At 38.4% G+C, this 25,192-nt stretch overlaps 1 protein-coding gene across 2 annotated transcripts in view; it reads right to left on the bottom strand.

Moving 5' to 3' along the window:
* gbe1b (glucan (1,4-alpha-), branching enzyme 1b) overlaps positions 1 to 25,192 on the bottom strand; it is a 91,722-nt gene that overhangs the window by 32,918 nt on the left and 33,612 nt on the right. For both annotated transcript variants that reach the window (XM_063493672.1, XM_063493673.1), the window contains 5 exons: positions 22,810 to 22,925; positions 20,814 to 20,941; positions 20,421 to 20,519; positions 10,429 to 10,539; positions 10,163 to 10,334 (listed from right to left, as the gene is read on the bottom strand). In XM_063493672.1, coding sequence (XP_063349742.1) covers positions 10,163 to 10,334; positions 10,429 to 10,539; positions 20,421 to 20,519; positions 20,814 to 20,941; positions 22,810 to 22,925 — 626 coding nt within the window. The remainder of the gene's footprint in view (positions 1 to 10,162; positions 10,335 to 10,428; positions 10,540 to 20,420; positions 20,520 to 20,813; positions 20,942 to 22,809; positions 22,926 to 25,192) is intronic.

The following is a 25,192-nucleotide window of genomic DNA, read 5'->3' as shown; positions in this document are numbered from 1 at the left end:
CCCTTATAAGGTAGCTGTCTAATGCCTAAACCTGATAAGCGAGTCAATGTGAAAGTAAAGAGCAAGTAAAAATAAAGCATATAAAGCCCAAAACACAAAGGTCCTGATAGGAAGGGGACCACAGTCAACTGCAACTTACACCACTGACACCACTTTTCCACCCTTCTAACTTAGGTATCTTAAATGGCACCGTTATCGCTCAGCAGCCAATACTGCTGATGCATCAAGGCACCAACGCCAAAAGACACCTTGCGCGTAATGGGGAGACGCAGGAGGCATCTGGCAAGATGGCATTATATTACATGCTGGGATGAGAAAGCATTAGTGAAAGCACAAGTGGAAAAAAAATAATTTAAAGAAGCGCTTACACCAGGCTGCACTTGCAGTATTTCAGCATCATGTGACCACAAACTGCACAAATAAAACAACATGCAACAAAAATCTTCCCAGAAATGCATAATATTTTACTAACTTTGAGAAAATGTTTCAGTATGAATTGCTTTTTATTTATAAGCCAGCAGCATTAAGCTTTTCTTTGTCATACTTTTTTTCTCTGGCAGCGTGGGTGCCATATGGAAGCAGCGAGGGCACGTTCAAACACCTGCATGCACAAAACACCAGGGTTAGAGAAAGAAAAAAAAAAAAAAAAACGTGATCTGCCTGCTAAGCTCTGTCCTAGACAGCAAAAGCCGGGATACTGGCTGGTGCTTTGATAAAAGCTCTTGAAAGAGCTACATTCATTAACGGGATAAGTGCACATGCCTCTTTTGCCTATTTACTTTCAGTTTTCCAGTGTTATTATTTTATAAAGTCTAGTGGAGATGATTGGTTTCCTGGAGAAATTGATTCAGTAACCTGTGGAAGCTTTTGACTCTTCTTTGATTTCAGCTTTAAAGAAACACATTAGACACACCTCCATTAGGTAATCATTTTCCTCTCCTCTCCGATAACACGGCAAAGTTCCTCCCATATGCCCGCATTAATCACCATGATAATCACCTTCCTCTACCTCCTCACAGCTGAAATAAACCAGATAGCACATTCTGTTCAAGGATGAAATATGATGGATTCTCACCATAATACACAGATAAATAAAATCCTAATAACGTATGAAAGGCAGGCTGTCTCATATAAAATATGGAGACGTGTTTTAGTATTATACAGATGGATTACTTACAAGGATAATACCACAAAGCAAATCTAGATTTGTTGGGTAAACTTCCCAATACCCTTTAATACTCTTAAAAAGATAGAAAGCTGGTTCAGTGTTCCACAACTGGGACGATAACTGTATTGGTCCTGCTGTATGCAAGGTTCAACTAATGGATAGACTCTACTTTCCGGTACCCTGCCATAGACCATCCCAGGGAGGCTGAAGAGTGGGATACAACTGAATTTGGAACATACCATCCAGCCCTCTTTCTTGAAAAGGAAAATCGCCACCCCAGTCCGCCAATCCAGAGATACTAATCCTAACTTCCATGCAATGTCACAGAGGCATGTCAAACAAGACAGCCCTATAACACCCAGAGGTTTGAGTAGTTGCCAAGTAATCCCTTTTGTCCCCAGACTACGCTTGACCTGAAGACGGCACAGCACAGAAGTAGTCTTTCCACCACCCCACTACACCCTCAGTTGAAGTCAGCAACACCATCTCATCCGCTTTCTTCATGGTTTGCCAGAACTGCCTCAAGACCAACTGAAAGTCTTGTTCCATGGCCTAACTGAATTCCCACACCCAACTCCAGAACCACAAGCCATCCAAGCTTCACAGGACTCCTCCTTCAGCCTGCTGGCTCCCTTTACCTCTGGTTTCCACCTGGCTCTGGCTCAGTTGCCACTACGTCAGGTGCCAATCATCTTACGCCCATAACTGTTTGGGTGTGCCATCATTGCCTGGCATCCTCCCCCGCCATCTGATGCAACTCACCATAAGGTAATGAGTAGAGATAGGGAGTAATGCCTTACAAGTAATGGGTTACTGTAATCTGATTACTTTTTTCAAGTAACGAGTAAAGTAAGGGATAACTATTGCAAAAAAAGTAATAGATTAGAAAAAGTAATAGAAAAATACATTTAAGAGCGACAGGACTTAGTGCCGCAGAGTCTTTGATTTTATTTATTTTCTGCTGTGTTTTACTTACATCTATTTGAAAGAGTGAGTGTAAAAACAAAAAATGTTATTTTATATGCTGGAATATGCAGAAAATAGGTTTAAATGTTAAACAAATTTCTTCAAGTCAAAGTCTGTTGCATATAATTACATTTTTGCTTGATGCAATGTCCATAAAGTTAAAAGATTAAAACTAATAAAACAAGTTTTAAAAAGAGACTTTTTCATTTGATTACAATTTATATGATGGATTATGCAGAGAAAGTAGAATTGGTCTGAAAGGTCTGTTGCTTTATTACCTATTCAGGTTGTGTATCATGTTTTTAAAAGTAACTAAGTAACTACTTACTTTTGAAAATAAGTAGTTACTTAGTTATCAGTAAAGTAGTGGGATTACCTTTTGAAGAAGTAATAAGTAATTTGTTACTAATTACTTTTTTCAAGTAACTTGACCAACACTGGTAACAAGCACATAACTGCTCTGTTCCTGTCTTCCCCAGTGTCATATATATATGTATTTTTCTGTTACAACACTTGCACGGTTGAAGGGTGTTTCTCCTGTTTTTTCTTGACCATTACATTTTTCATTTATTAGATATTATAAATGCTAATGCCAATAGATAGACTTTAATAGATGCAGCTGGGATAAGCTTCAGTCTCATGCAACCCTGAATGGGATAAGTGGGTGGATAGAAATTTATAAATATCTAATACTTAAATATTTTTATATTATAACCTTTAAATGTTTTAAGAAAAAGTATATGTAAGCAGTTGTACTAAGGCAAGACTTTATACACATACTTAATGCTGGAACAGTGTCAGAAAGCTCATGGAGGCCCTAACAATGATATGATTAATTGAGGGCAACTATGTTTACACAAGGTTATGTCAGGCAGCTTTTCAGGTGGCACGTTCCATTACTCCTCTACACAGCTCTGCATCAGATAAGGGCTTGACAGTGACACAGTCCCCTCAGTAATTAGCAGCCCAAGAAGCAGCCAAGGATCAATCTGTTTTCCATTGGAGGGATTCTGGCAAAGTAAGATCAATGAGTGAATCAGAAGAGATCAGAAGGCGAGTCACAGAAGGTTTTAGATGCAATACAATAAAATAAATAAATAAAACAAAGTTAGACATGATGCAATGATTATTTGCACCTGCTAGATTGATTTCTTGTTACTGTGTTAATATGCACTCCCGCTCCAAGTTTGCACATTAAAGAAGCTTTACTGGTCCAACAGCAGGGATGGGACTGGCACATTCATCCCGAACCACAGGCCTCAAAGCACATTTAGCTCTCAGTGGGATTATGTATTTGAAATGTATGAGGAGAAAGAGCTGGTTTTCAATTCATTGTCCAAGGCTGCAGTATAATAGTTGCCTGTTGCATTGTAGCTCTCTATGAATGCAAAGTGCTCGGAGAAGTTTTAGCTCAATAATTTAGACTGTAAATCTGCAAGGTTATCTTAAGTCTCTGTGAGCACTGAAAGTCAGGAAGTTAGAGCACTTCCATTTTGTCCCTGCTGATGTAATGATAAAACCACTCAAGCGTTTCATTACTGCCACGCCACTTGGTGCTTTAATGTCACTCACGCTCCAACATCCTTTACAGTATCCGTCTCTGAGCCCCTCAAATGTGGATGCTCCCTTTGTCCTCTTGCTGTGTAGTGTTTGCTTTTGGTCATGAGTAAATAAATGGGTTTTTCTAGTCTAGGCACTTCAAATTGATTTGCTTGCTCAAACAATTTGCTCTTGCTCAGCACTGGCTAAATGACTCTGCCATCATTGATCCATTGACACGGTGTGTCATCTCAGATTTACTTGATATTTTTTGTCCCGAGCATTTTCTACCACTCGTCTACTGGTCTGAACTTGGAAAAGTTCGTAATAATCAACTTCAGCGTCTTATGTTTTTGTAGACTTGAAAAAATGTTTCATCAGCTCCCTCATTTTATGTTCTTTTGAAAACACTTTCACCCACTATTACTTATCATAATATGATAGCAGAATTATTTTAGTCAGCCTGACAGCAGTTTTCAAAAGAGAACAATATTCCTTTCTCTGCTTCCTTTATACTGGCCTTCTTTCATATATCTGCTCTTCAAACCACTGAGCTTTACTTGACTGGATTGTCTCGATTTGACAGAATGGTTTACATTTAAGTTTGAATTCTGGGTTTGTCTCACTTGTCTAATTCTGCAAACTCTAAATTTAGAAAATCAAATAACTAACAATTTTCAATAGGGAGATTTCATTTTTATCTTTAAGCATGTGCATATATGCAAATGACTCTTCTGAAGCCTTTTGCCGGGTTGAGAATACTCAAAATACTATTGTACATGGTATCAGCTCCACTTATATACAGGTCATTTAAATGTGGATGACTTTCAACCTTCTTTGAAAATACTCTTGAACCTCCTGCCTTTTATGAAAACCGTCAGATCTCGGTAATAAGTCTCCTAAGACGATTTTCTTTTTCAGTCCACAGTCACATCCGCCTCTTATGAACAGAAGACTGGTTTAGCTATATTTATATCCAATTCTAACCTTCACCTTCAATGTTGATTTACTGACTGAACTCCAGGTTTGCTAACGTGTGACTTCAATTATTAAGATTGTCATTTTTAGTCTAGGGCTAGAGTAATTTTATTCCAACATACACTGTAAATGTTTGCATAATGTAATCAATATAGAGGACAACAAAATAATCACTTGTGCATCATTAATTCAGCCCGATTGTTTTCAGTGAAAGATGTGGCTCACGGATTTATACAGAGCTTCAAATGCCAATATCTATGTTAAAATGCCACAGAGCAAAAACAAAAGGTAAATAAATAAAAATCGTTTACTGTCTGGTGACTGTTTTGATGTCTACAGCCATTTCCTCATTGTATAAGCACATTTTCTTGTTTTTAATCACCCATATAAAATTTATTAAGGCTCAATGTTATGGGTGTGGCTTCTGGGACACAGTCAAAACAGATATAGCCAGCTAGCTTTGTGTTTTCCATCATTTCTGAAAATTCCTGTCAAAAGGATTTCTGGATTCTGTCTATGGTGCCGTTACCTTTTGAGCAATTGTAATGCAATTATGTGACAACCAAATTGACTCCCTGTGTGGGGTTAATTGGACCAATAGACCATCCAACTAGTGTGAGCCAGTGCTGGTGAAAGTAATTCTGTTATGGACATATACAGTTAGGTTAATAGGTTTTTGTAATTTTGCCTATGTAAACAATTACTTACCATACATTATTTATTAAAAAAAAATGAATAATGTGTGACTGAAGTGTAGACTTCCAGGTTCAAATAAAGGGGTTCAACTAAAGAATTGTGGAAATAATTAGGAATTACAGTTCCCCATTTTCAGATAATGAACACTATTTCGTCAGGTGGGTTTGAAAGCAGTTTTATGGCCAGGTGAGATCTGTTCTATGGACTGACATTTGTGTCAAAAGAAAACATAGTCACAAGCAAATAGTTTCCTTTCACAGGTGAGAGTGTTCTTTGGAACATGTACAATTAAATTCCAGGTAGATTTAACAATACGCATGCGTGGAACTCAGCAGCCAAGCTCACAAAGAAGCAATCACACAGGCCAGATTGTCTGGTTGGCAAGTGCTACAGCAGATTAACACTGCCGCATACAGCTCAACCCTTCAAGAGGAATTCCACTTGCTCAGATCAATCTGACATTTGATAGTTTGGAAGGGGTGGTTGGTTAAAAAAATAAAACAAAATAAAATAAAACAAAAAACCTCCCCCAAAAAACATCCTCTATTGTGCTTGGTCACTTTCAAAGCAGTGATGCTACAACCTCTGTGGCTGACACATTAGCATGACAAATGGAATCAAAGTTGCACCGTGGAAGGCTCTGTTTTATAGCAACAATTATAACAATTTGGAAAATGAAGTTTGTCAAATTAACTATCAACAGTGATTAATTTAATTGTGTGCAACACAACGAATATCTATGCCTGTAATATGAAATTATTTGCTTGAGATTATGATTTTCTGGCGTGCCACTTTTAACACAAATGAAATTCCAGTTCCCTTAATATTGGCATGTCATCTCAAAGACCTTAAGTCGATTCAAGGTGTTAAACTTGTATCTGGTAGCTTTTCACTGGAACTTTCAATATGAGCTAAAAACTAATTTTGATGTAATAAGGTACATTATTATTAATAATAATAATAATATGCAACACAAAAAGGCCAGAAAGACCAATGAAAACAACTAAAGTGCATGGTGATAGATTTATTTCAATGGTTGAGAAATCACCCTTCACAACATCTAGCCAACTCAAGAACACTCTCAGGTGGTAGGTCTATCTTTGAAAACAAGAGATGTTTTCATGAATGAAAATACAGTGGGTTTACAACAAGGTGCAAACCCACTGGTTACACTCAAGATTAAGAAGTCCAATTTAAAGTTCCCCCAAAAAATCTCTAAAAGAGCCTGCACAGTTCTGAAAAAAATGCCTTGTAAAGATGAAACCCAGATTAACTTGTACTAGAATGATGGGAAGAGAAAAGTATGGAGAAGGAAAGGAAAAAGTCATGATTTGACTCATACTGGATCATCTGTCAAACATGGAGGAAGCAGTGTGCCGGCATGGGCTGTATGGCTGCCAGCAGAACTGGGTCACTATTGCTTATTGATGATGGGACTGCTGAAGTAGCAGAAATCTTACATTCATCAGTACAAGTGCAATACTGATACCCAGGAAAATACTCTATACCATACATACCAAAAATTAAGAGGCATTATTCATTTTATTTTTATTAGAACAATACAAACAATAACTTAAATGACGACACTATTTTTAAGTTAACTGATGTAGTGCAAATATATGAAAGCTGTTTAGTACCACAATGAACTGGGAGCTTCACTGACTTCTCAAAATTCCTTCTAAAGCATTGTTAAGTGTCAGTGAATGTAACCTACTTCTGCTGCTACTGAGTGGAAGAGCCACGTACCTGCCTGAATGCAGGTGCTGTGTGAAGCTGTGTATCAGCTGGAGGAGGCGAAGACTGCGCTGGTCAAATCGATACTGTTGCAAATGAGTCCATCTAATCCGATAGCAATTTTTAGTAATGATTTGTATCTGAGAGTCAATTTCTTGACCGCTGTAGTCATGGCTCAGATTCAGCCAAATGCAACAAAACTGACTGTATGGTGCTTCTTAGTACAAATGGACAATGGCCCACAGTATTTCTTTGCCTTGAGTTTCTCAAGGAGAAATGGGATATTTTTCAATAACCAAGTCAGTCACCTGATCTCAGCCAAATATGCAGCAAGCACAAACAAAAGAGCAGGAACTGAAGGTGGCTGCAGTTAAGGCTTATTAGAGGATCTCAAAGGAGAAAACACAGCATTTGTTGACGTCCATGGGTTCTAGACTTAGGGCAGACTTTCATTCAAGTATTAAATCCAGTCACTATACTTAAAACACTATAAGTTTGTTGAATTACTTTTGAGTCTCTGAAAACAGAGGTCTATGTATAAAAAACAGCTCTAACTCCTAAACTGTTGTAAAATTCTTTGAATATAAATTATTCTTTGAATATTCTTGAAAATTATTCTTTGAATAATTTATTGTTATTGTACATGTACAACAAAATAATGGGTGCTCCACGCCAACTGTTCAGGAGTTAAAAAACAATAAATAACAGTAACCCTTTCACGCATAGTGGTCACTACAGTGGACAGCTATTCAAAGGTTGTTTTCTTGTATTTGTGTCAGTGTTGATGGTATACTTGCACATAAACCACTACATTGGACACTCATGTGCCACTCCATACCCCACCATCCACTCCTAAGGTGATGTTGTCCACCTAAGTGGACATTGTAAAGAACTCTTTGAAAATTACATTTTTTAAAAAATGAAGTTCAAAAATCTTTTTTTCATGCCTACAGATGAATAAAAATCGCAATTCGTGATTGATGTTGTCATAATTCATGCATGAAAGGGTTAATTTGATTTTTTTATATCCATCTCTCTCTATATATCTATATCTCTTACTATTTATCTAATTTCAACCCACAACCTTCTTGCTGTGAAGGCAACAGTGTTTCAATGTAAAGCTGCTGAAATTGTGTTCACACAACAGCTGGGTGTGATTTAGATGTCTGCTAAACTCTCCCTTTTGAACTAAAATTTAACCCACTTTAAGCCCACACATCGATGCACCGTTCCGACCTCTAATCAATGGAAAATTGCTCCGTGGGTGGGTTTAGGCCGGGATGGCAAGTGAGCAAATTTTGTAGTATTTACCACAAAAGAGTGATTGAGTTAATGAAATCACTGTCAAATCGACTTTTCAAGTATTGTTTTGTCTCATCAACTCACCGTGATTCTGAAGCTGCCAGAGTGGCTGAAAGTAAATGTGGCAGCAAAATCCATGCAAGACAAGCGCCAAGAGTGCAGCAACGAGTGCCTCTGAGCTATACTTTAGCCAGAGAATCAGATATAATTACTATCAACTGTCCTTCAGTTGTCTTTTCTGACATCCTAATCATTATTGACTGCCCTGTTATGATTGTCCATTGAGAACAGCTGTTTTGACTGTGCTTCTTTTCAACAAGCACATCAATCCACTTATCAGAAGTCAACAGTCTTTTCCCGAGGTAAAAATTGGACATTTTGGTGAACAGGGATTGATAACAAATTCAAATGGTCAGCACAGGAATTATTTTATTATTTGACCTGAGCACCTGGTCACCAGGTGGAGCTAAAATGCTTTGGATGACAAGTATAAGCAGTATTTACATTAAGCTAGTGAGTGGCACGTTCAAGGAAATCCTTTCCTTTGAACCAAGGTCAACTTCCATCATCATTAATTATCACTTTATTATCTTTACCAGCAGGCCTTGACAAAGTCATGCCCCTGGCTCAGACGATGAGTCGAAAATGAAGAGCATTTCAACAATGACTGAGAACTGACTCCATTTGAGCAAAGGGGAGGGGACCTGTTTGACGGCTTTTGCCCTGTATTTTATGATCAAGTCAGCAAAGCGATGTCAGCCCCACTTCAAAATGGCCCTTTGATGCTTATCATCGGCCTTGACTTCTTGGCAGCAAGCTACTTCAGCTCCATGAAAGAAATACAACAAACCATATAAATGAGCACTTTCCCCGAATGAAAAATTCATTGAGTTATTTTTAGCCTTGATGAATTTGCATTTTCATTATTGAAATGGTAAAAAGAATTTATTCATTTATTTATTTTCTATTTTACGCTCAAACAAAAAAAAGCACAGTATGCTACAAGGGTGTACAGAAAATAACTGTAGCTAGAGTAATAACAGCACTAGGTAGGGATAGCCTTATCAATTAAATATTTATCCTAAAGCCTCTTACTGCTTGTTGCCTGCGTAACACTTGGATGGACAGGAGAATAAATGCGTATTTATATCTGTTCGGTGAACACTAAGGGATTGTTGTGTCTGCCTGAGGGAAGAAGTTCAAATTCAGGAAGAATGCGGTGCATGAGGGGGATCTGAAATGATTCTCCTCGCCGTTTTAATAAAAAATGAGCCAAACAGAGGGGTGCTGCCTCACAATCATGACCTTCATCACCTCTTGACTGTTCAGCATTTCAGTGTTAGCTGAACCATGTTGTTATGTGGTATGATTATGTAACAATATTGCCTAATCAAATAGCAAGATGTCATGTAGTCTGTTTTATTTTATCTTATGTAAAAATGAGAATTTATATGACATACATATTGTATTTAGTTATGCAAACTCACTCTCATATTACCTGCAAAGCATATTAGAAATCTTTAAGCTGTCATGTTTGAATAAACGACAAGGAATATTTGAAGATTTTAAAGGTTTGAATTTGCTAGAGTCAGTAATAATTATGATTGTTATAAAAAAGTACAATAAAAATAACAGGACTATACTACATGAACCGAAAAAGAATCTTGTTAAAGATAACAAGTTCAATGCAATTTTCCTTAAAGCCTGCTTAAAATATAAATCTGGCATATAATAAACTCCATGTAATGTTAGATTTTATGGATTAGCATGGTGACTCACCCATGAAGTTGAGGTAGCCTTCTCCACCCAGACCATGAGTGATGAGGCGGATCATCTTATGCAGCTGCATGCCACGGTCTATGATGGCTGTCATGGGGATCATGGAGCTCATGTTGGTGTACATCTCCTTGTCCATCAGCCAGAAGGCCAGGCTCTTATCGCCAACCAGAGCCTGCAAAGGCAGTCCGTGTTTCATTATTCACACGTTCACACTGAACTAATGCAGACTCCACTGGCACAACACAAGACGTTGTAGAAAAGTTTACCTGATCGTGACTTTCGGCATAAGCTATGCACTTCTCTCCGTATCGCCTGTTGGTCAGTGTGTGGACGATATTGCCCATGTTCCAGTCCTCATCCTTTAACTCCTTCAGGATCTAAACAGTGACAGAGAGGGGTTATTGAAAAAGGGTGTGATAGATGTGTAGCTGAGAGAGCTGTTCTGGCCCTGACTGATGCCTAAAGCTCAGTGTTTCAGTTCTGGCAGTCTTTCTTCCTTTCCTGAGTTTTCTCTGGGTTACACTTCTCTCTCAGATCAATCTCTGTTTTGACATCTCTATATCCGCACTGTGAGTTATGTCTATCTTTGAATGGTGGTAATGGAGTTTTTAATAACTTCACTACAGCCCATGGGTAGTAAGGCATCAGCTCTCTCCACCTGAGATGGGCAAGGTCAGAGCCTCTCATCCAAACGGAGGGATTCAACAATAAATCCAAACATGGAATCAATGCCCCTCTGCTGGCCTGCCTACATGCACACTTTCTGCCAAAGGAGTCATTTACAGAGGTCAGAAGCAAACATGGGGGTCACCAAAACATGCACCCAAAGCCTATCCTCCCACAGAATGTTGCTATACAGTTGCACTAACTGGCCGTAATTGCCATTCCATTAACAAATAATAGTAGAGCAGAAATAATTATATGTACTGCAGTTGGCAGAGAGTGGGTTTAATAAATAAGAAATGCTAGAAAGCTACAGTAACATTATCATTTCTAAAAGTGCCCTCCAAGAACCCTTGGCAATAGACATACAGCCTGTCTGACTGGTGGGGAGTTGGAAAACCCATTTCAGTGACAGGCTGAGGTCTGCTCTGTGGAATTGGCAGTGACAGCTGATTGACATGTCAGGAAACCTTTATATTACTCTACAGAGCCATAATCCTCTGAGTAAAGAGAGTAAATTGTGCCGATCAATATGTCTGAGATGAACTGGCTGGTCCACCTAAATAGAGGCTATCCCGCTCTATATATCACCATCTGTTCACATTCACTTCTCCTCACCTTAGCCTTGTGTGGCCATATTAGTCATTGCCAATGCTACCAGAAAACCTCAGTAAGGTGCTTATTATCTACATGTACTACAAATTCTCAGATGTTTTAACTGCTCGTGGCTTGCCTTGATCCTCGAGCTAAGCCTTGTCCACTACTCTCTGGATTGAGGTCAGCTGCAAAACTGAGCAAATAGCATATCTAAAAATCACTTACAGTTACAAACAATTTCTAATGTTTTTACCACCTAAGTTTCCCACCGATCAATGTATATTAAAGATGACAAAACAAATTAGTTATTAGTAGTTTATTTAGAGTTTCTGTTTAGTACTTTTGGCTCTTAAACTACCGTGTTTTTCGGACTATAAGGCGCACTTAAAATCCTTTAATTTTCTCAAAAATCGACAGTGGACCTTATAATCCGGTGCGCCTTATGTATTAAAAATGTTTTAGCACGACTTTGGTAAGCTATGACCCTGCACCGCTTCATGGATCGTCGGAGCATTATGGCTACCTTAGTCAGGAGCCTCGCGGAGTAATACATACTGTGCTTCAACATAATATTATGGTGTGTGTAAAAGGACCCCAAAATGGCACCTGTTAAGAGACATGCTTACGAAGCGGGCAAGTTAAGCCACTATCTGCCAATGGATCGTGGATGCCTGGGCTAAGGTATCAGTCTCAAGTGTCGTCCGAGCTTTTACGAAGGCCGGAATCATCGTTGAACAGCTACGTAACAGCAACGAGACTTACTCGGATAATGACGAGTGGGATCCGGGCATGCGTGATGCCAAAATAGCCCAACTGTTAAACTCAGACACTGAAGATGAAGAATTTGATGGATTTGTGGAAGAGGAATGAACTGAAAAAGTGAGTGTAATGTTCTGTATTTTATGTGTTACAACAATGTTGAGAGTTGTTGTGAATGAGTTGAATAAAGTTCGACTTATCTGACTGTAATGTTTCACTTAATGCGCCTTATAGTCCGAAAAATACGGTACTCTTTGGTCTTGAACATTTAGGCAGAAAAGAGAACAACTTCCGTCATAATATTTAAAAGGTAACATTTAGAATCAAAGTAATTAAGTTTTTCTTGTTTTTTAATCCCAGTTCTATTTGTAAAAGAATGTCACAAAATAAATGGCTTTATAATGGAAAACATAATGGTAATAATAATTGTAAGGCAAACAGTCATTTCAGCGACAAGTGGAAGACAAGCTAGGAAAAACATATCACATGTTGAGGTGAGTATAAAAAAAAATTATTAAATACAAACCGTTAATTTAATTCAAAGTGTCTTGCTAGGGAGGACGGCTTGGTCTAATTACACAACATGCAGATAAATTATACTATAAATTACACATTAAATATCAGCTAAATTAAAATCTTCTAAAAGATTGGCATCTTTTTGTTCACCTCCAGCTCGAGTATCACAGCTAGAGAACCGAATCTACAGGATATGCCCCAGAGATCATCCTAGTTGCCTCCACATCCACGTACAATCAGACATTTTACACTTCCTTATGAATCATTACAATTCAATTCAACCACAAAAGTGGTCTGGGAGCAATTAATCTGGGAGTGGGACTGTCGGGGCAGAGACAGAAGTGAATGGGTTGACGACTTCTCTACCACCAGCTCACCCACATCAGCCCCGACCAGCCGAGCTTCCTGGCACCACTGACACTCCACTTCATCAATGATAATGAGCAGTGCACAAATCTTACTTTACAAGCCTGCTGTCAGGAGCCAACCAGAGTGCCCAGATTAATTAGGCAGAGCCAAAAATAAAAAAATAAAAAAAAAATCTTGCAGCGCAGGATGAGGTCATCTCACTGTCACAGTGAGTGTGACTGATTCAAGAGGCTCTCTTCCACCATCACATAGAGCTGGCAAGGACTTGGTGGGGAATGTGAGTCTAAAGCTCTTGTTTTACATTTTGTGGCTGGCCTGAGCATCCTGCCTCTGCAATCACATTTGCTGAAAGTGTGTTTGAGTTTGCGTTGCTATGGGCACATCCTCTCTGTGCACATACAGTGCCGCCCCCAGAGGTGAAAAGGGAACAAAGGTGTGCAGTTCTCAATCCAGTGGATCAAGCTAATTTCATCCCATCTTCATATGTTCACTGTTTTGAAAATTAATGAACTTTTCTGCCCACAGAAATGTCTCATCGGCAGGCTTCGCTCAGCTGAAAAACACTTGTTAGCTCACCTCACAGTTTTCCTGCAAAAGCCCTCGCTAAAGAAATCCTGCACCGCCAGTTAACACCACACAAGGGTGGCCTCAGAGTGCAATTAGCTAATAAAATAAAGCAGGACGAACCTGAAATGCTGCTGTCATTAAAGCAGGCAAGCAGAGTGTGACACTGGCAGAGGGGGTCAGACAGAGTGGGCGCCCTTTTAAGGCTGGCAAAGAAATCGCTGACATGTTTACATAAACAGGCTGAGGAACATCTTTGCTTTCTGGCAGCCTGAATTTTATTAAGTCATTGTAATTGAAAGTGTTTCTGCTATGATGGGCAGAGCAAAGTATGTGGACTAGAAATAGATTTTCCCCCTGAAACTAATAAGGACAGAGGTGTGCGGACTGATATTTTCATTCAATTAAAATAAATGGAGGAACAGAAACAAGAATTGGAACAATTGACTCAGAGGTCATTCGAGTTGAACAGCTGAGAGAAGCAGAGGGCTGCTGGAGAATTCTCCGTGTCACCTTCTTTTATCCGAGCTGCAACCATGGAGCCCTCTACCTCTGTCGCCTCTAATTGTTTCAATTACATCTCAATCCACTGTAGCTGGAGGGAAGGGTGCTTGTTAAATTAAAGGGCTTTTGTAACATTATCCATTAGTAGTGACAGCATTTTATGGTGATAATCAGATCGAATCATCCAAACTTGTGCTGCGCGCCTTATCTGGTCCTCTCATTAGGATATCTTAATTTTTCACAGTCTGTTGGTCCTAACAGCCTTGTGCAGCCAGTAAATGAGTCATATCAATCAGTCATGCTGAGGACGAAACACAGCGTGAGGTCCCAGCCAAGGAACTGAGAGAAATTCATCCGTGCACACAAGTGAATCTATAAATAAGCTCACGGTTCTGTTGCTCTGCGTCTTTGTCTCCCTTTCCCTCTCTTTCTTCCTGCCTGTCTGTCTCTCTCCGTCTGTCTGAATGCCTGCCCTCCGCGCTTCACGTCTTCCTTCTCTGCAACACACACCTCACTGGAGGCTCCACTTCAGTCCATTCAAATCCCTCCCTAATTGACACTCTGTGAGAAGAGGCAAGGCTAGCCCTGAGTGCACTCCACTGACTATACCAAGGCATGTTCATATGAATGCTTCCCTGCACAGAAATACAAAAAAAAAAATAAAAAAATTCGTTGCTCACTTGCTCTCCTCCAGCTTCAAGTCTCCTGAGGGAGGGAACAAATTTAATTGAAAATTGCAACCAGGAGAAGAATCTAAACAAATATTGCATTGCCAGCAATATTGTTTGGAAAGTAAAAGCAGCAAGAACCTCTCCAGAGGCATCCTGAGGATAATCCTGTGAAACCTCGGTGGTACAGCACTGCCTGCTGCACGCCTATTGCAAGTATCACAGAGGAAGGTCAAGTCTGGGACGATCTCTCTCTCTCTCCCTCTTCCCCTCTCCTCTACCTCCACATCCCTACTACTGAGTAAAACCCACTGCTGTGAGAGACAGACTTGATTAACGATGCGTTGACTTCCCCCACTGAGAAACACAAAAAACCATAGAGCCAAAGGATGCATGCGGTGCCGAGGTCAGACTCTTTATATTTTGCTTTTTCACCAAAATATGAGTAAATAAAACTTCTAGTGTGGGCTAGCGGATGCATTTAAAAAGGCACAGTTTTACATGAATTTTAAATCAGACGACCTCTTTAGGCATTCTGCATACAGACATTTTCCTCAAACGGAAAAAAAGCCTCTACTTTCTCTGAAAATGCTCAAGTGCACCCGTAAAAAAATAAAACATTACTTTTAAAAAACAGTCTACGTTCATCTACTGGCTGAACCCGACAGACAGACACATCCCCAGAGAAAACTCACTGCAACTGTACTTTCTAAAGTAATAATTGCTGATTTCATCAAAACACATTCTGTCATCAAGCACAAATGGGGTCAGGAAAGTAAATTAGAAGTTGCGTGCTGGTCCCAAGTACTGTAAAGTTGTCCAAGTCCTCCAGATGACACACACACAAACACACAGCTCCAAAGCAGAAATAGCTGCTTGAACCTGTCCATGTTCATTGGGATGCTGGTGCTGTCACCAACTGCAGCTTAAAAACTAAAAAAAGAAAATTATTTAATAAAATCCATAATAACCTTATTTTGTCTCTGGGTGGATGGTGGGGCGGGTATGTGCTTTCTGCTACTTGGCTTCAATATTATATAGTTATGGACTTCCATACCTGATGGTTGAACAGATATAAACAATGTTTTTCCAGTGTGGGCCATCAAGCACTTTCACAGTGGCAGTTTGGGCTGGAGTGCCAAACTAAAGGGTGCTTCAGCAGTTGTTGTGGAAGAAATGAGAATATTTGGTGCCCAGAATTTTCCATCCAGTCTGAAGCAGTGTTGTATGATAACACGTCGTTAACACCCAACACTGTGATACTGTTATCAGTTTTGCCCATAATGAAGAGTTATTGGAAGCACCCATGAAGCTGCTTTCGTTAAGTAAAAAAAATCGAGTTACTGGTTGTGTACTCATCAGGAGTATTAGCATACTAAATATATACAGTACATAAGTCCTGTTGACCAATACCTATAGACATACAGTACAACACAGCTCCTTTTGTAGCGTCATCTGGCAGACAGGAAGCTAATGAATGCCTTTCCTCCAGCAGGTTTTTCTCTGCATGCTTTTTGTTTGAGCCTCCTTCCCTGAGCAAAGAGCTGTGCGTCATGCTGTATTGGATAACTGATGGCAAGCTTCACCAAAAAAGAAAAAGTAAAACCTCTTCAGTCAACATGAAGACTGTTTTACAAAAAAAAGGAAAAAAAAGGTAAAGGGTATAGGACTTCACGAGTCCATACAAGGCTTTTCTCAATGCAGCATAAACAAAAATAGAGCAAAGCCTGCAAGCTAGTTCTCCCAGACAGCTCAAGCTCTGCTGTGTCATACACATATAACATGCCTGATTTTGCTCATGTCATATACCAACAAACTTACCCAATTTGGTTGCCTATGCTGCAAATTCCTTCTCTCTCCCTCTGACATCTCAATGATGCTGCAGCCCTGTATCACTTCCTGCTGATCCAACCCTGCCATCACCCCAGCATCCACCTGCATGTTCTTCTCAATTTTGTGTGTGTATCATATATGTGGTAAGTGAAGATAAGTGTAGCAGAGATACCAAACTCTAACAATGATCATCTGGTGCAATATTTGTCATAATGACAAAAAAAGAAAAGAAAACATGGATAAATAAAAATGTAAACAGAAATTAACATCTTTGATGAATTCTATTCTAGTGGTGGGATTGCACTGAAATAAAAGACACGACAACAAAGCAATTAATAATCAAGAAAAAAATAATTGCTTCTCAGTTTGACCTCCAACTCATCCATTTCACATTTTATCTTTACACACAGAGCTTTCATGGTAGACCAATATATTTTATATACTCTCTGAGTATATAGCTAAAGATATATACGATATATCAGCCGTCCCCAACCTTTTTTGCACCACGGACCAGTTTATGTACAATATTTTCACGGACCGGCCTCTAAGGTGTTGCGGTTAACAAAATAAACAAAAATAAAACCAGTACCGGTACCAAAAAAATAGAAGATTTATTCATAACACATAGGAAAAGACCCAGGGAAACCGAGTTAATGATAAAAAATGATTAAAAAAAAAATAACACTAAAAACAGATAAAAACCCTGAAAACCACGTGGTCCGGGGGTTGGGGACCGCTGTTATATATAACTAAAGAAAATATACTATGAAAAGAAAGATTCCTGTAAGACCCATTTTATTTTTAATTTCTTTAATAATAAATAGATCTTCTTAAATTACACTGCAAAATATAAAAATCAATTGAAACCTGAATGGCAGAGATCCATCTGAGGAAAATATAAATGTCCAGATTTAGACACTACAAACAATCACTTCCTACATAGTGTCATGTGAATGTCACTGTTGGAATTAAAAATGCTGTCTTTAGTTATAGATGACAATAAGCGTCCTCTTATTCAGCCTACCTACCTACCCTGACAGTCAGCGATGGGTGATAAACCTTCTAGCTGAACCCTTTTTTGTGGCGCTCTTTAACTATTAAGCTTGTATAACCGTTTGGGAAAAATCAAAACAGCACTGAATACAGACAGAAAAATAACCCTTGCTTTGATATCATAAGCTACGTCAAGGACAGACATTCAGAGTGAATAATGAATAATGTGAAATGTAAAGGTGACTGCCAGCCTATTTAAAGCTTCACTTAAGAAAAAAAAAAAACATCACAGAAGAAATTTCCGCCAAGATCAGTGACTAGATGACCTTCACATTATTAAATCTCATTTTTCTTCCCATTCACGGAAAAAAAAAAAAATCCACACATCCATGCAAAGGACTCTTAAAAAATTACTGATCTAAGAAAAAGGTCATTATGAATGAATAAGTCAAAAGCTTTTCTTTTTCAATAACAATTGTGTCGCTTCCATCATTTATTCATAGCTCAGTGTTTGGATGGATAAATACTGACCTTCCCACTTGCACAGTGGGTAGGATTAAGAAGGGGAAAATATAAAAAGGGTTGCACTGCTTTAGAAAAAGCAACAAAAAAAACTTTTTTCAGTTTGAATACCCTTAAAACCTATGTATAAAAAAAGATTTCAGAATTAGGTTCAATGTTATCTGGTTTTTTTTATATAACAAAAAGAATACCAGAAATATGAAAACATACATTTCATTCTCAAGTTAATCCTCCTTAGGCCTTACAGTCCTGGGTTTATTTAGTGACTGTTGCCCATCTTGAGAAAGAGTTACCAAAACAAACCCTTATGAACATCAAAGCCACCTTTATCATGAAGGTATTTATAATGCACAGGCTTTAGGCTTTATTGTAAACACAGAACGGATTTAGCTAGTTACAGTGGTTCTTATATTTTAGAAATCAGCTACTACAATCATTTCTCCAGAAAAGTTAGGATGCTATGTAAAATGTAAATAAGCTATAAGGAAATTATATGCAAACCATTTAAAATAGTATTTAATGGGAAGCGAAAAAAAGACAACATATACATTTTTTATATAATATAATTTCAAAAGTATTTTATCATTTTGAACCAGAACTTGGACAGGGCCATGTTTCCAACTGTGCCGCATCACAACTCTTTGGAACTCAGAGCACCAATTGCTGCAGTCTTAAAAAAGTGAAGTGCTTTTCAATTCTTGCTTGATATCCAAATTCAACTGTATCAAGCTCCTTTTGTTTACATTTTCAAACCTAAACCTAGTTTAGAACCCACATTCTACATCTGCAGAGTCATTCTGTTGTAATACTTTGAAATAAATAAGGCTTTTTTCCTTAAAAAGAGCACAAAAAACTACCTATTTTAATAGTTCAAACACTAAATATATATTTTAAACTATCATACTAATGAAAATAATTAGGGAATATTTCAGATATGCTGTGTGAAAGAAAAATCGAAAAAAAAAATCCGCAAAATACTTGACTGCGAGTAGGCGAGGTTCGACTGTATATCGGTCAACACTGATGGTGCCTTATGAGAGATGTGCAAAGTAACCGTGCCTTGTTCACTTAATTGCTATGCCATCACCAATGCTTGTTTTGCAACTATCTGCTCTCAACAAGCCATGGTCCTTTTCTTTCCCCTTCCCCTGAGGCTCTGGTGTCCATGATATCCAAAAATAATTTAAAATTTTAAGTCATCAGAGCTAGTGTAGCGTTCCACTGTGTCTCAGTCAATCATACATTAGGATTGTAACCAGAGAAGGCATTCTTTGTGAGTCTTGTTTATGTGGTTTTTTTTCTTTTGGTATAATTTTAATCATTATATACGTGGATGCAGGGACAAACTGTGTTTGCTGACAACTGTTTTCAGAAGTGTTCTTAAGCCCACGCAGTAATTTCCACAACAGGATCATGTTTTAATGCAGTGCTGCCTGAGGCCTTGAAGATCACAGTCATTCCATTATTGGTTGTCAGCCTTATCCCTCGAGTACAGAGATTCATGTTTACTCTCTTAATCTTTTAATGATATTGTGTACCATAAATGACGAAATCCAGAAATTCTTTCTTTTTTGTTCTTAAATTAAACTGTTTTGCCTACACAGTTTTTCACTGAATAGTAAACCCTTCTTCATGATTTTTTTTTTTTTTAAACTGAGAAACCCTGGCTCTGGGGGATGTTCTTCTTACACCCAATCATGTTAATGACCTGTTCCTAATTAACCTAATTAGTCGTGAGAAGCTCCAACAGGTGTGTATATGTATGTGTGTACTTTTGAGCACACAACCTTTACAGTCTTACAGGCAACTTTCTGAATTATACAGCTATTTCTGCTATTAAATTTAAAATGAATACACAGTAGAAGGTTTTTTAAAAAAGCAGCAAAGGGCCAACTGCTCTCCGGCCATACGGCATGTAGTCGCCTGCTCATCAACTGAGCTAAACCGGCACCAAATCAACTGTTTCTTAAAGGCACAAAGGTTTCCCAATAGGTCCAGCTTTGTCTTCTGACTATGATTTGTAGGTTTTCTAACTTTATATCAGCCTGTTGCCTGTTAAAGTGGCCGGGGAGGAAATATACAGAAAGGGGACACAAAAAGATAGATTTAAAGGAACCACATGTGCTTGCTCTTAGGGGGTCATCTGATTGTCAGGACTTTTCTCTATTGTAGGGTCCTTCCTTACACTTTAAACCACCCCAAGGTAACTGTTGTTGTAATTTGGTGCTATATAAATAAAAATACATTAAATCAATTTAAAATCACCTTACCTGAATCCACTTGTCAGGGACAGCCATTGCCAGTCGGTAATCAAAACCAAGTCCTCCCTCCTCCACTTTTCTGCAGAGAGCTGGCATCCCTGACACATCCTATAGGAAAGTCTTGTTATTTAATATCACATTTCTGCTTTGCGGGCACAGATTTCAACTAAGAATTTATCAATACCCACAACTCACATGTTAAGGGGTGAAATTCCTACACCACAGGCAAAAAAAAGGAAAGAGTGACACCCCATTTCCTTTTGCATTACCTTTTAATTACAGCAATGAATACGTAAGTAAGCTATGTCTAACTAATAAGTTCTTTTAATTAATACCAGCTCTGGGCAGTGTCATTGCAAAGTTAGTGGATGCAAAGATGTGTGTGTGGCAGTGGGTTTTTACCTCTGCAACAGTGATGCAGTCAGGATAAAGGGTATGAAGAATGTGATTGGCAAGCATCAGGTAAACCAAAGAATCTTCATCTACCTGTAGGCCAAAGTATTCACTGTAGTCCCCTGTGAAACCTGAGCCTGTAAACACCCACACAGTGAACACTCATCATGTTTTCACCCAAACTAAAGATTTTTTTTTTAACTGATGCTACCGCTTTGCTTTATCTCCTTGACATATTTCTAAAATGTCCTAAAATTGTGAAATAAATGTAATCTTAATGAAGGCCGAAGGCTCCTTTGGATAAGAAACTAATAAAAACGCCTCTAGAGACTAAAGAGCAGCACTTACCAGAACTTTTAGGGTACTCGCAGAGATTTAAACTCTGGAGCAATTATTATTAACATTAAATACAGATGAATATTCTTGATCTCACTTTAGCTCACTTTGTGGCATGTTTAAAAAAGTGTTTTGTTGGCATAATGAGAACTAAAGTTTTATTTTTAAAAGGTGGACAGTATTATTCACTGAATATTATTCAAGTGCTCCAAGACACCGTGTACAGTCAAAATTCTTCCAAATTGAAAGTAGTCAAACTTGACTAATTTTGAGTTGCAGAAACTGAAAATTATACTTGGTTATTTGTTGGTTCTGGTTTTCATGAGCATGCTAGCAGAGCAGTTCTAACACCAAAAATACATAATGACCCCTGAATTTTGGCAAAAATGAAGGTAAGCGCTAAGATTCAGATCACAACTCTGCTCAAAATATTAATCTAATTTTGCTATAATTAGGCTTGTTTGAACTGGATTTGTATCAAGTATGAAACACAGTAGTCAAAGTTCAGATATTATCATCTCTCCATTTGACCTTTTGCCCTCTACTCTGATCTTGGATTTGACATTTCTAGCAATCTTTGAAAATAAATTGTTGTAAGCACTGCGACTAAGAAATGACACCAGAGAAAGGCACATAACCCTTAAACGTCCTCCATCTTTATATATCTACATGTCATAAAATTGTGGATAAGTGATGGAATTGAGGTTTTTCCATGAAACAACATCTCATCTAGACCTGCTCTGTCAGGCAAGTTTTTAAAGACATTCAGTTGTTAAACGTATATTTTTGCATATTTATTTACCTTTTTTTTTTACCTTTGTTACTGTCATTGCTACTCTGTTGCTATTACTACCATTATAACTGTTGCTGTTGCATCAAATGTTATAACAAAGGAAATTCCCAAATATAGAATAAAGATTTTCTTATCTTATAACCCTGCTATATATTGTTACATAAAGAAATGTTACGTTATCACATGAAGCAACCACATACAGATGAGAAGACATAAGACCTAAGCTTACAATGTATATTAAAACTAACTTTAATTTTATACAATAGTTAGCCTACAATTTTTTTAAAAAAACTGCACATTTTATAAATTGTAGCTAATCAGATGTTTTAATTGGCCTATTTGCACTCAGCACATTAAAATCCACTAAGCAGACAACTTCTGAAAATCGTTCACCAATGTTGTCTAACATTTGCTAAGCAAAATGTATTGTTTACCTCCATGACAACATTTCTAACGGTCCTATCCCAACTTTTGACGGCATACTTGCATTTTGTCAGGTTACGTTTTACACCAAGTATATTTTAATTTCATTTATTTAAAATCTTAATTCAGACAACGGTCTTTTTGTTTTACCAGACCAAATTTCTCTAAATCTAATTTGGTAAAAAAAACAAACAAACAAACAAACAAACAAACAAAAAAAAAAAAGGTTTTGATGACGTTTTCACCTTTATATCAACATTTACATTACACTTTGATAAAAAAAAGTTGCCTCATGATGGATAGGATAAGTTAGACCTCTCAACAAAACTCAAATTAATCTTTAACACTCGGGAGTGTGTGGTGTACACTGCGAGTTATAAACAAGAGCAGGATGACAGGCTTTACTCACACCATACAGCTCTGAAATATAAGGTGCACACAAACCAGTCTTACCGATGCCATGGTGATGGTACAGCATGGAAGTAACACCATCAAATCTGAAGCCGTCAAAGCGGTACTCCTCCATCCACCAGCGCAGGTTTGACAGCAGGAATCGCAACACTTCCCAGCTAGAAAAACACACACACGCACACAAGCACACACATTCAAGGTCAGGCAAAGCAAAAGCTGTGAATTATTCACACATCTCACTGTGCACTTTAGGCACCAGAGATTAATTTTCACCCCTACAGGACATTCACATATTGATAACCAAACTTATATTATGTCAGAGATGGAGCGCAAATGAGAGTGAACGGTGTTTTCATTAAGTACAGTGACTAAATTGAGGAGAAAACCAATTCAAATAACCAGTTGTCAAACTACAAATCAGTGGCTTACAGTGTATGGTTAAGTTTTCTGATTTCCATCACATGCTTGCACTTGATCACTGGGCAAGAGTTTTATATTACCAAGCCCATCTCTGTGTATTTGAAGTGATAGGATTTCACGCTACACTTGGGTAAACAAACACTGCGCAAGGAATGGAGTTTCCTCTCTTGAGGATGAGATAAATCATACACTTCTACTCGCTTTGGCCTCATCTTCATTGTTTTACAATGTCCTACAACCAAGAGGTCAAAGACTGTACAAAAAAAAAAAGGAAAAAAAAGCGTAAATTGTGGTTGTAGTGTAGCCCACGGTGTGCTACAAAGCATGCAAATGCTCACTGTGCCTGTTGACTGGACTGTGTCGGTGGAGGACAGAGGAGGTGGATTCCATAAATGGCCCCAGTCTCCCCGTTCCTGACTGGGCGAGTCATCCGATTTCTAACAGCCTCTCAAGGCAAAGTACACTACACACCTCAACTCTTTCCATTGAGAGGTGTGTTGCCATGGAAACATCAGTAAAAACTCAATATTTGGTTGTCTATATGCAGTGTGTGTAATGAGGACCAAATGAAACACTGTATACATGGATGCCAAACTGGGAGGCAGCAGCAAAGCACCAGGGATGAGACACGAATGACATTCATTACACTGATTAAATGCAGACTGCTGCCTCTGCTTAGGCCAGGCCCAGATCTTCTCCATACTCCAACAATGGTTTGTAATAGTTTGTGACTACTATGTGTGTATAAATATAAATCTAATGAAAGTTTCTGTTTTTGTGATAAATTTGTATCCACGGAGTGTCTTTGTAGTACAACCGGTGATTGTTTTCAACTAAAATATGATTCTACTTCCTGAGCTACACTTGAGATTATACAGCATGTAAAGGGTTTGTTAACAGAAATAATTCAACTATATGTATTCATGGTGCATCCACAAGTCGGCTGGCAGCTGTATAGGCCCACCACGAAAGACGCTCCTGTCTGACAAATGTTTCACCTCATCAAAAGTATTTTTGCTGTGTTATAGGGGGCATTTCACTGTCTAGTTAAATAGAGCGAACCACATAAACTCCTAGTAAGGCTGATTTCCTTCATCAATTAAAATGTTAATGTATTATTGAATGGCAGTATCCTGAATTACAAAGGTCAGACACAGAGTTTTTTCCCCCGCTGTCTCAATACCACACCGAGGGCCCCTTCAATTCTTTTTATTTTTTGCAATTTCATCGTGTCAAAAAATTGGTGAAGCAGCGAGAAGACCCAGATTCATGCTTCAACAACACTTCAATAACATCTTAAACTGAAAAATTTCACACAAACACTAGACAGCTCATGTCCTTAATAATGCTTTATCTTTAAAATGTATTATAGATTTATCTAACACTAAAGCCTGAGGATTACACCTCTGTGGCAAAAAACACAAAATCCCAGTTTCTTTTGGCCAAGAAAGCCATGACACAAAATACATTTAAATGCATTCCCTTCTGTGCTCCATTCCTCAGGGATGACCAACACCAGCACTGTTTGACAGGTGTGAAGCTGCATGTTACATCGGTACTTCCTCCATCCCTAGAGAAAGAGCACAAGAGAGCCTGGTATGATCCGATATAGCAGGCTGGCTGGGTGGTCACGCAGACCCTGTGATAAATAGATTAGGTTCTCCACTCCACTGCGCAGAGCCAACAAAGGCTCAGACACAATGTATCCTCACGGGATGGAGATAATAGCCAGTGAGAGCCAGAGGCCCAAGATGAAACCATACTGCCACATTAGGACCCACAATGCCATTTATCATCAAGTCCAATTACGGTGAGAAAGTTAGATCTCTGTACCAATGCAATGCACCACTTATCTATGCAGTTCAATGAAGTTATCACTTGGTCTGTGGTGTTAATACAAAAGCAAATTGCATATTACACTGTCCTCATAGTAAAGCTCTGCGATGACAGTGAAACCTGGTTAGGGAGCACTAATAGAGTAAAAGCCTAATATTGCTGCTTGTAG

Source organism: Pelmatolapia mariae, linkage group LG14, assembly GCF_036321145.2.
Source record: "Pelmatolapia mariae isolate MD_Pm_ZW linkage group LG14, Pm_UMD_F_2, whole genome shotgun sequence".
NCBI lineage: Eukaryota > Metazoa > Chordata > Actinopteri > Cichliformes > Cichlidae > Pelmatolapia > Pelmatolapia mariae.
This window is presented reverse-complemented; position numbering and strand designations above follow the sequence as displayed.